We start from the raw sequence: 12,782 nt of genomic DNA, 5'->3' as shown, positions 1-12,782 counted from the left end.
TGCCTACTGCCACTTGTCTGCTATCCCAGAAGGACAAAATAAATGAATATACAGAAAATTCAGTGTATATTTATGAGGAAACCTATGAAAAAGTAATCTTTTCAGTTTAACAGTTTGAGTTTTTCATGAATACCACTAATGGATGCATAAATTTAACCAAATCTATCACTTTGGAAGAACCTAAAATAAATTTTAAGTTAAATCATAGTTCAAATGATGCCATTAAAAGCTATCACCTAACAGGAATTTAGGATGCTAAGATATTTCACATATTAAATAAGCTTAAAAACTTTTAAGATATGAAAGACATTAAAATAATTCATATCAATATACATCAATGACTAATAATCTGATATATAATTCTTCATGTTATATTTACTTAACTCTTTATTAAAATATGGCATATATAAAAAATAGAACATAAATCATAAGTTTAATAACTTTCATAAAGTGATGTATGTATAACTAGTAACCAGATCAAGAAATAGAACATTATCAGCCCCCTCAGAGTTCCTTCCCAGTTATTACCCCTATCCCAAGAGATTCATCTTCATATTAACAAAAAGCTCCATAAGCAAAACATCTAAATCCAAAGTAATGGATATTTATTAGTGAAACTTATAGAATTATAACGGGCAGATCTTAGGAGAATCTCCCAATGTTCCTCAAATTATTATCTGTCAATAGGCTGGCCTTGCTTAACAACGACAATTGTAATAGCTAACATTTATGGAATATTTACTATGTGTCAGGAATCATGCTTAACACTTCATATTTAATTCTAATAATAACCCTATGAAAATAAATACAATCCATTCTTCTATTCCTTAAAGAAACATAAATACAAATGAATATACACAATTCACAAAAGTATTCTTTATAATATAGTTTATTCTTTGTGCTGCTTTAATTTAAAACTGTATATGTACCTACTATCTTAAAATCTTAATAGTTATTCCTATATTTTAAGAAATAGATATACAAATAACATAAGTAATATGAAAAGTGTGAAAGAGTTTTGATTTACAGTATATCCCCAGGAAGCACAACTAAAGAATCAAAGGATAAAAGGTTAGACTGAAAATAAATTGTGGAGTCACTAGTAGTGGCAAGTGAGAAAGATGAAAGATATCTAATTAAGGTGTTAAGTTTTAGATGCTTGAAAGGGGGTTTTGACTAAGGAAAATAAATGTTAATGTCAATTAATAAAAAGATAGTGATATTGAAGAAAAAAATTAGAACTGAACTTGCATATGACAGAGATAAAAAGAAATTCTCCTCACCTACATAGGACAAAAAAGAAAAAAGAATTTTAAAAAGAATACAAAAATTTTAAAAAGAATTAAAAAAACAGTAGAAAGTAAAAGAGAAGCTATAAAATCTAAGACAATGAACACAAATATAAAATAAGGTAACAATAATAATTACTTATGTGCTAATAAATTTAAAAAGTCTTTCCTAATCACTTGTTATCTTGAAACCTCACAGTAATCCCTTAAGGTAATGAATATCCCTATTTTACGGATAAAGGAAGTAAGGGTGAAAGAAATTAAGTCCCTTGTCCCAGATCACATAACTACTATTTGCTAAATCCAGAATAAGGAACTACAAAACCCAGTTAGAATAAAAAGATGGGAGGTTGGCCAAGATATATCAATGTCAATTGGAGAAGAGAACTTCAATTTGAGCTAGCAAATATCATTTCTTAACCTAAAGTGAGAATCAAAGTCATTTTATTAGGATATATATAGTAGAAATGAAGTAACTGCCACTTAAAATCTTTCACTATTTATAAATAGGTTATCATCATGCCCTATGTGGGTGCCCCACAATAGTGGATTTTCTTAGTCCTCAACTTTCTAATTTTAACTATCCTTCAAGGCTCTGCTCATCAATCTAAGTATTCCTCTAAATATTCCTCTATTTTCTTCATCACTCACATCTAGTCACTGTATCTTCTTTCATAATATCTTTCAAAGCCATACTGTTCCATTCTTGCCAAACACAAACTAGTTTTCAATCAACTAAAGGCTAAACTATCAGAATACCTACAGCCTGCCCTTCTGCTTTTCTCTGTCCTTTTGCTCTCTTAGAATTTGAATCCAGATGTCAAAGTAACCTCTTCCCTGGAGCTATTTTTGGGTGTAGCTCTCTCCCTACCTACTCTGCAGAATCTCAATTTCTTCTCCATTCCTGTAACATTTACTATACCATTCATCTAAACCTAACATAAACTGCCTGATATTATTTACATCTTTATAGACAGGTCCTAACATACTGTAATTTTATAAAGCATAATACCTCCTACTTTAATTCCTCCAGAACTGTGGTTCTAGCACAGTGCTTTTAAAAAACATTTAAGAGATTTGTAGTTGAGTTGAGTTCATATAGTTCGCCCTTCTCTGAATCACCTGCAAACTTATTTTAAGTACTAATATATATAAGGTGCTAAAAAATTATAATGTAAAATGCTTGTTTTCTAATTATTTTCTGTAGATCAGAGTCATCTCTACTTCAAGACTCTTAATCCCTTTAAGGTAAACATTGCCATTTTCCTTCTGTACTTTTAACTAAGTACACTTCAATGTTTGTCAAGAAAAAATTCTCTATGAGAAATATCCAAAACATTAGAAATGACATCCTAGAGTAAAATCATGGCCTTCTGATCTCCAATATTTTTCTGACAGTGAAACAAAGGGCAATACTGGGAGATAAGGTTGTCATTTAACTACAGGTAAATGATGCTTTAGAGGAGAGGCAGTGAAACAGACCAGTGGGAACCATTGTAACCTAGAGAATGAATAAACCCTTTCAAAGTTCCTGTGAACATTAAAAAGCAAAAAAAGGGAAAGAGAATGAATAAACCCAATTTCACAACTGCTCCAGCCAACTGCTGCAAAGAGGAGATATGGGCTCAGTGTTGCCAGCTTATCTTCTAATTTTTAAAGAGAAGCTGGAAATCCAGAGTTTTATATAAAAGGTCCTGATTTTTAGGCATTTGCACCTAATTTAAAATAAAACAACAATGGCTTGGACAAAACAAAGCATCTGTAAAATCAACCTCAGCCTATAAAGTATTAATCTATACCCTTTGTTTTAGCATTGCCAAAGTGGTATTTTTCTTTATATTACCACTTCTAATCTTCATAATAAAACTTTGGGTTAACCTCACCCACATTTTATCAATGGGGAGCTCCTCTAAGTAATAAAGTCAGTAAGTGCTGAAGTTAGGAACTCAAGCCACATATCTAACCACTGATATAATACAGCCTTTTTGTCATATATCCATGGCTTTTAACTTTTGTGTATGGGTGCAGGAGGGCAGTATTAGGAGATGAGAGATAGTCCTAAGTACCTATGAGAAACTGATGAAAATCATACCCTACTTATAGATCCTCTCCACATAAAAATGCATATCTCAACATATCAAATACTATATAATTTCAAGGAGTTCCTGAAGCGCAGAAGCTATATAAGCTATATAGGTCCCTGAAGCCTATATAGATGCCTAGAGTATATGAGATCAGCTGCAAGAGACAGAAATATACTCACAATATCTTCATCTTTACTTAATAAGCATGAATTTATAATCAATAGATCTACCCAAACTATTCTGAATCTATTTACATTTCTAATTATTCTACTATTAGGATTAATAGATTCTACTTTTTAGTACCTGTTATATTGAGTAGTGTCATCTTTTATTTGCTTTCAAACAAGTTTTTAAAGTATACAACTTTTGAATTTCAAGAGGTTAAGTATAGTTCTAGAAATATAGAATTTGTTGAATAATCTCACATTCATGCTTTCCATATGCTTCCAAATATCAAATGTATTCTCTTCTAAGTTACGATTCCAGAATACATAGTTTATTTTTCAGTTCTCCTTGGTTTGGAAACCCCACCACCAATTTTACTATTTATTTATTCTCTCTAGATTTCTCTCATCTATGTTATTTTCTTCAGGTTTACAATATAATTTCTTATTATATTTCATGAAGAGTAGACATTTTCTTCTTTGTATGTAATACTTTTCCTTTCAATTTTTTATCACTTTTCTGATTATTTTGGCTGTAGCATCACATAATGTCAATATCTTCAAAAAATAATCCACAATTACTATTTGTTCCCTGGGACTTGAATGAATTCAATTAACTCCCAAGCCTGCACTCTTTCTACTATACCACACTGCTCAGAAAACCTTAGCTATAAATATAATCTTAATTTTATTTTTCCTTAGTGTACTTTCTGATATTTGCTCACACAAAAGCTTAACTACTATTTTTGCAGGGTGAGTCCACTTAAAGTCTCAGACAATCTTCCTGTAGTCATTGCTCATCAGCTCATTATTTCATGACAGCAAAAAGTGGTATCATTTACAAACTTAGGATTTCACAATTTATTCCCTATCTGGATGAACTGTAAAACTAGTACTAGCCCAAATCCAAAATTGATTCTAATGAGTCCTGTTCAAACTCTTCTAACACAGTGAAGCATCTATTGCTAGCATTTAGCTTATCATTGATAGAACATCCCATGCCCTTCCTACCACTTGCCAGACTTTCTTTTTGATAGGTTTTATTGCCAAGCCCTGATAAATGTGTTTTCAAAGTCTAAGGAAGTTATCATTGGCACTTCTCATAGACATATGAATATAACTCTTCAGAAATAACAGTGACCACTATTTATTCTCTACCCTGTGCCAAATACTGTGCTAAGTCATTTATCCTATTTTTATTTAATCTTTACAAAAACTCTGAAATATGGATATTATTATTATCATTTTGCACATAGGAAAACTGAGGCTGAGAGCTTAGCTAATGTTCCCAAAGTCACATTACATATATAGATGGTGGAGGCCAGAAATTCACATTTAGGTTTCTCGGAAGCCTCAGCATATCAGAAAGGCACAATTGCCCCTGTACATAAAGATAGAATATTACTTTCTCCCAGATTACATTGGTTTGAGTGTCTGTTATAAACTAGGTCCACCTGCAATGTATGAACAACAGAGTCACACTATTCAATAGTTTCCATCCTTCACTCTGAGTTCTCAAGAGTGAGGATCACATTGAAAATGAACCTATCCACATGTTCTGGTTAACAAAAAAAAAAAAAAAAAAAAAAGAAAATGAACCTGTTTTCAAGGATAATGACTGGTTTTATTTAAATAAATCCAAAATGCTTCTGTGCCATTACTATGCTTGTTTCAACAAGAAAAAAATAAGGGCTGAAAACCTTTCTAATGTCTTCCACAGGATTAAGTGTGTATTCAACCATCTGGATTTATTTATTTATTATTATTGTGGTGATTGTTGCTGTGTTATTTTTGTGTATTTTCATTCTTACAGCTGGATTATCTGATTCTTCAATTTTGAAGACACAATTCCAGCATTTTAAGAACTTTTGTAAGTGAAAGGCTTTGAAAGCTCTTGCAAGATTATTTCCAAAGACTATTTTTTATTCATTTAATTTGGGAGTTGTGTCATTAAAAAGAGAATACGTACCCAAATTATATAAAACTATATTCCTGAGAAAATTTTTATAATCTTAAAACTTGTAACTTGAAAAATTAATACTAAGACTACTGCACACCCAAGAAGGAAGTGGAAAGGAGAGAAGCAATAATATTTGAGAAAAAAGGCATGGAGAAACCAAATAACCATATCATACTTCTAGAAAACAGAACTGAAGAGAGAGAAACTGCAGAGCTAGGACAGCACTAGCTGCCTCTCTATGGGGAGCTCTGGATGACAGAGTATGGTAAAGAAGAATAAACAATGGACAGTGTTAAAGATCTCTGTTCACAAATATCTCAATTTATTCTACCAATTGGATGCTAATTTTGCTTAATAAAATCCTTTTATAAAATGTAAATATATCCTTGGAGGGTTAAAACTATTAGTTCCTCATACTTTTATGCTGAGTTACTGGAACCTATAACTTAAGTAAACTTTTGGACAATGTGTGTTTTAATTGGGTGGGGTTTTTGTTTATTTTGTTTTGGTTTTGGTTTTTTTGGCTACAGACTGAGTTTATTGCTCCATGAAACTTTGGCAGTGTCTAATTGGGTGTTTTGTTTGAATCATGGAACAGTTCAGAGTAAAAACCATAAAGGTCTCTAAATGGCCTGAGGACAGAATGACTGAGAAAGGCAGACTGATAAGATACTAAGGAAGGGCAAGGCTGAGAAAAGGAAGTGAAAAAATACCCACTTTACAATTTTGCCACAGAAAAATGAGAGGTTATGTATGATTCAATGACCTCAGAGTTTCCTTCCTGCTCTAGAATTCTATGAAGGCTATTATGCAAAGAATGAATGTTTTACATATAAACATGAAATCATATATGCTATATTTTCCTTCTTGGAATCTACATCATTCAATTATTAAAGCAAAAGAGCTCCCTTTTCTATCTTAACAACATAAAAGAGAATAATTTATTAAAACTGGTTCCAAAGAACATAAGGAAAACCAAAGAGTAGAAATCATAGGGAGGTTAATTATCTTCCGAATAAAGAAATTATTAACATAGCCTCCAAGACTTTGATAATCAGTATTTGATAACTGACTGAAATCTGGGGTCCAAAGAGATACAGATTATTGGGATGGTTGAAAATTTGTCCCCAAGAACACACTAAATAAGAACCTTCATCAGCCAAAGGTGAGAAAAATGAAGAAGAGAATATTGTCCCACCAGCCCCAAAGCATTCCCTTCCCCCTGCATTCAGTCCTTTGCCCCTTCCATTTGACACTTTATTATTTTCCTTTCCATTTTGCCTCATCCACCTGTCATATCTTTCCTCACAGTTATTCCTGCAGATCTTCACAAAGTTTCCCTTCCGGTCTGCGGATCTCACTTAACGCCCTCTGCCCAGGGTTTACCCACACCTGCTGGACTCGGACTCCTTCCACCGACCCCCTAGGACTCCAGGCAGGGGAGGGGATCGCGCTGCCCCTGCAATCTCCAGCAGAGTAAGGGAGACTGTGGGAACACAACTCAGAGGAGTCTGTGCCTTCACATCCCCATTTCGTTAGCCTCCCTGCAACCCCACTTTATTCCCCAGGCAGTCTCACTCACAGCGCACAGTGTGAAAGGCGCAGCGCGGCCGCTTCTCGAAACTCTCGCCTAATCTGAGAACCCGTTCGCGACCGTCAACGTGTGAGAGTCCCGCCGCGCCACTCATCACTATCCTTCGGCTCCAACTTTACCTCCTCCGCCGCTGGAGCTCACCACCGACTGCCACCTCAGCCTGAAGCAGCTGCATTAGTTGCAGCCGGCGCCGCCACCTCAGACTCCGCCCCGCAACCCCCGCGCGGACCCACTGGGTGCCTCTCGCGTTCTGATTGGCTTCCTGGCAAAGGTCGCCCCGCCCCTTGGCTGCGAGGCTCCTGGTCCCGCCTCCAGGGCCCTTCCCGCGTTGCGACGCACGCTGTCCTGGGAAGGCCGCAAGGCTGTGGTACTGGGTGGGCGCAGCGTCCTTTGGTGGAGGAACGCGAAGAGAGGATGAGGTATCGGAGCTGAGGTGGCGGCTGGAGAAGGGGTGGGCTCAAGGGTACTCGCAGGCCCGGATCCCAAGCTCCTGGACCAAGCGAACCGGCACGTAGGAGCTCTTAACGGGAGACTCGGCCTGCTCCACGCCCTCTCTGTGGAGATCTGGTGTGGAAACTGAGGCCCGGGGAGGGTTCGTGTCTGGGCACAACGCCTGGTAGTGTCGAAGCCGGGTCCAGAATCCGGAGTAAAGGAACTCGCGGTCCCATAGTGTGGGTCCTTGGACCTGACTGGAAGCGACGCGGTTACCTCGGTAATCGTTTCTGACCTTTTTGTACCAGAGGAAGTTCCTGGTGGTTTTAGGACTGGAGAAGGGGAGGTGTAGGGAGGGAAAAAAGAGGATTCGGAGATAGGAACTGCAGACAGTTTAGGATCAGTTGCATCTGGATTGCATTGGATTTCTTTCTTTTATTTCTATCACAGTGATCCGTGGAGGCCTTAACAGACACGTCCAGGGAGACGTGATTCTCAGAGAATCAAGACTGAGGCTGGAGCTGGTGCTTTGACAACAGGGTAATTAATAATTAACAAATTGTCATTGTTTTTCTGTCAGAGTTCATGAATTTAATGTAAAGATGGGAGAAGTGTTGTACTGGAGAAGAACTCAAGAGAGAGTTTAGAAAGTTTCCATAACAGGTGGTTGCTTTTCAGAGTAATTATGTGATCGAACTATACTTTCTTACTTACCTCTACCTTAGGCAGATTTGTCAATTTATTGTGCCAGGTGGGGAGATGAATGTGTCTCCCTCAACCTGTTTGTAGTCTACCCTTTTAAGGTGTATTGACATTGTTTCATATCATAGATAAATGTTCAGTTTCTGGACCCAGAATCTGGCTCCAGTTTGAACCCCATCTTCATACTTCACAATGTGACATTATGGAAACTAATTAAATTCTCCAATGTTAAGTATGTTTATTGTTAAACTTGGTGAAAACCCTATCCCTTAGAGTTGTTGAGGTGATTAAGTGAATTAATATGTGAAAACAATTAAAACAATTCATGGGACATAATAAGAGCTCTCCAAAGGCACAGTTCTACTATCATACTACATTTTAAGGCCATCATTGGTGGCTGCCTTCTCTTCTAAATCTTGAATTATTCCGAGAGGTAGGAATTGCTATTTTGTTTACAGGTAAGAAAACTAGTTCAGAGAAGCCCAGTCCTCTGACTTTATGGTCTGTATTCCTATCATCTGTGTCATCTAATTTAGCACTTAACATATATATTTTACATACCTAAGTATTTTATGTGTGTGTTTGTATATATGTACATATAAATACCAGAACATTAGCAGGGAATGTGGCCTATATTGAACCTTACATCTGCCATACTGCTCTACATATATTTGGTGATGATAATGTTTTAGTGATGTTTCATTATGGTAGCTTGAAAGGCATGAACTATTTTCAGCCTATTTTACTTTAGAAAGGTTTTCAACCAGAAATCTGAGCTTTCCATATTGTTACAAAAATAAAAGCAGAAGATCAAGAAATTGAGTCTCAGAATACTCAGTTTGTGTATTTATTCATTCTATCAACATGTATTTGTGAAGTACCTACCACATGCCAGGCACTAGTTTAGCCACTGAGGATATGGTAGTGAACCAGAGAAGGAAGCTACCAAGGATGGTATGGATTTACCATCATGAAGCTTACCTTCTGATAGGAATTTTCTCCAAACGTATATTAAAATGAACTATATTGTACTAGCTCAAGAATAAACAAATAGATTAGTGAAACTAAATAGAGTCCAAAAATATACCCTATGTGTGTATGTGTGTGTATACTTAGTGTATGAAAATGTGACATTTCAGACTGTTTCTGTTATATCTGTTCATGGCCAGTTACCTCAGGAATTTATGACAGCTATGTGCATTTGTTTTTTTTTCACCAATCTATAACCTCATTTAACTTAAAAAATTTAGTTAGATTGCTATATCACACCATTCACAACAAATACCTTCATTTAAGATATAAATATAAGGAAAACAAAACTATAAAAACACTGAAAAAGGTTAGGAGAATTTTTTAGCTCTTAGGGTAGAAAAGATCTTTTTAAACATGACACAAAAGGCAGAACCCATAGAGGAAAAGACTGTTATATTTGACTACATAAAAGTTGTAAAACTATGATAAAGAAACCATAATCAAACTTAAAAAATAAATGGCAGTCAAGGAGAAATTTTTATAGCCAATATAAAAAATAAGATTTATATCCATGTATGAAAATCTCTAAAAGAATAAGACAAGCCAATAAAAATATGGCCAAGGGATAGGAATAGAAATATATAGGAAAAAATATCCAGGAACGTGAAATGTGCCTGACCTCCCAAATAATCAAAGAGATACAAATTAAAACAAGATTATACCATTTTTCATCTAGCAGATTGGCAAAAATATAAATGACAATATTATGTATTGCTGAAAGTATAGTAAAATGAGCACCCTCATGTATTGTTGGTGGAAGCATAAACTGGAACATTCACTTTGGAGAAAAATTGGTATAATCTAGTAAAAATTTAAAATATGTGTGTCCTGTGACCTAGCCATCCATCATCAAAGGGAATTCATCCTACAGAAATACTAGAATAAGTGTATAAAGATGTGTACATTAATATTCATTGCAGTGTTACTTATAATAGCTTACAGCCTGAATGACCTCCAGTAGAAATGTTTAAATATATTTTGATGCATTCTTACAAAGTAAGCATAGCATAATGTAGCTGTTGGAAAGAATGAGATAACTATATTCATTCTCTTGGAAAGTTTGTGCCTACTACGTTCCAGGAGTTATACTGGGCTTTCTTTAAAGTATATTCAGGAAACTTGTCTTTTAATGATTTATTGTACATAATAAGGGATGTATGAGTAGAAAAATAAAAATCATTTTTTCTTTGCTCTCACACCACAAAAGTCAACACAGAAGACTTCTGTGACCAAATGTGAGGGGATTTCTTCCCACCAATAAATAAGCAGTCAGTTCTCAGCAGACACCAGTGGGGTGTCCTCCAATTCAGTTCTACACTATCGTGTAGATCAAGGGTTCAGTCCCACAAGACTGCTCCCTACTTCTGACGCCAATCACAACACTAGGTTGTTTTACCTATGCTTCTAACTGACCAGCTATACATTGACAATCCCATAATCCCCTCCTTGGGCTCAGTTAATTTGCTAGAGTGTCTCACAGAACTTTAGGAAACACTTTTTTTTGTTTATTGTAAAGGATATTATGAAGGATACAGAAGAAGAAATGCATAGGGTGAGGTATGGGAATGGGTGCAGAGCTCGCATGCCCTCCGTCCTTTGATGGACCACCCTCTAGTAACTTCTATATATTCAGCTATCCAGAAGTTCCTTGTACCCCATCCTCTTGGGCCTTTTATGGAGACTTCATTGGATAGGCATGATTGAAGCAAAGACAACCATGTAGAAATGTGACTGGACAATATAATACTAATAGACTAAATGGGGAAACTCAGCAAGGTCTATCTGTTCAGATTCTTCTTGGTCTTTCTGTGCAGCATTTCTTCCAGCCTGAAGTCCCCAGTCTACGGTCTGTGGACGGGTACTCATCCATGGCCTGTTAGGGATCAGGCTGTAGAGCTCTGCTGCCCCCTGCCCCTATCCGTGGAAAAATTGTTGTCCATGAAACTTAGGAAGTGGGGGGCGGGGGGAGTGGATACAGCGGGAGGTGAGCAGCAGGCAGGCAAGCAAAGCTTCATCTGTGTTTACAGCTGCTCCCTATTGTTCACATCACTGCCTGAGCTCTGTACCCCTCCCAACTCTCTGCCCCACTGCCACTGTCCATGGAAAAATTGGACAGTCTTCCATGAAACCAGTCCCTGGTGCCAAAAAGGTTGGGAACTCTGCTTCCAGGGTGTAGGGCAAGACCTGTTCTGAAATGTGGATCTTATGACCTACAATCAGATAAGGTAGATCAGAGAAAGCAGGAAAGATTCCCCCTGCCTTGGGGAGAAAAAGGAGCAGGTGAAAGGGCAGATTCTGTTTTCTGAGGCCTAAAGTACCCTAACATTTTAACAAACATCTGTAACAAAGGATATGGAAGTTATGAGCCAGGAATCATGGACAAAAACAGATATATGTACACACACACATACATACATATACATATATCTGAAATGGAGATGATCACAGGCTCTACCTCATAGTCCTGTTGTGAGGATTAAATAAAATAATGCATATAAAAGCATTGAGCACATTGCTTAGCTCATAATAAATACTATATGTTAGCTTTTATTAATTATAAGTAATGAAAGATGGTTTTTATTAAATGATATCTTTGAGCTTCAAATGTTTTAAAACTTTATATAGAAAATTTTAGCAACAAATTGGGATGTGGACTTTTAAAATTTTAGGACAATTAATTTTATTCACTATACTGTTTATGAACAATCTTTGGTTATCTTATAATTACATAACATTTCTGAGTCTTAGTGTGTTAAGGTTCCTCAAGACAACCCCTAGGTTCAGTGCTTCACTAGGAGGGCTCACAGGACTCAAGATACAGTAGTATTGATTTATTGTAGTGAACAGATGTAAACCAAAATCAGCAAAGGGAAAAGGCATATAGGGTGAAATACAGAGGAAACCAAGTGCAGAGTTACAAGAGTCTTCTTCCAGTGGAGGGACATAGGACATGCTGAATTCCTCCAGCAACCAGTTGTGACACCACCTATGAAGTGTTATCTAAGACCAAGGAAGGTCACTAGATACTTAATGACCAGGATTTTTATTGGAGGATGGTTATGTAGTCACCCTCTGTTGGTATATACCAGAATTCCAAGAATCCTGGTAGGAAAGCAGGTGTTCAGCATAAACCACATTGTTTTTAAAAATAGTTTAGGCACAGTGAGCCACTCTTGTCAGAGAATGGTAGAAACCCTCCTGAAATCCAATTTCTAAATGTAAGCCAAGGGCCAACCTTGTAAGCAGACCTTAGAAAAGATAACAAGTAGTCTTAAACCTGCCACGTTAGCTATTTTTGCAGTTTTTCTTGTATGATAATTCCTATGCTAGATTGTTGTGCAGATTAGAGAGAATGTGAAGGTCTTAGCACAGTTCCTCTTAGTGAGTGCACAATAAACAAGATCTACTATAGCTGTTACATGTGAGTGTAGGAATCTAGAGCTTTTGTAGAGTTATACAGTTAGGAAAACAAGAGTTTACTATAAGGAAGAAATGAAAAAAATCTATGCTTCATTTCTTTAACAA

The 12,782-nt window shown here is 36.3% G+C and overlaps 2 protein-coding genes across 3 annotated transcripts in view; one reads left to right on the top strand and one right to left on the bottom strand.

Annotated features, from left to right (window-relative positions):
• Positions 1–7,292, bottom strand: part of EAF2 (ELL associated factor 2) — a 45,805-nt gene extending 38,513 nt beyond the window's left edge. Inside the window, exon 1 of the mRNA XM_012780521.2 lies at positions 7,080–7,292. Coding sequence (XP_012635975.1) covers positions 7,080–7,185 — 106 coding nt within the window. The 5' untranslated portion in view covers positions 7,186–7,292. The remainder of the gene's footprint in view (positions 1–7,079) is intronic.
• A 99-nt stretch (positions 7,293–7,391) lies between these two features.
• The window catches only part of IQCB1 (IQ motif containing B1), a 60,746-nt gene continuing 55,355 nt past the window's right edge, over positions 7,392–12,782 (top strand). For both annotated transcript variants that reach the window (XM_012780520.2, XM_012780519.2), the window contains exons 1-2: positions 7,392–7,510; positions 7,974–8,063. The gene's annotated coding sequence lies outside the window, so the exon portion shown is untranslated. The remainder of the gene's footprint in view (positions 7,511–7,973; positions 8,064–12,782) is intronic.

The sequence above is a fragment of the Microcebus murinus genome, chromosome 1, assembly GCF_040939455.1.
Source record: "Microcebus murinus isolate Inina chromosome 1, M.murinus_Inina_mat1.0, whole genome shotgun sequence".
Classification (NCBI taxonomy): Eukaryota; Metazoa; Chordata; class Mammalia; order Primates; family Cheirogaleidae; genus Microcebus; species Microcebus murinus.
This window is presented reverse-complemented; position numbering and strand designations above follow the sequence as displayed.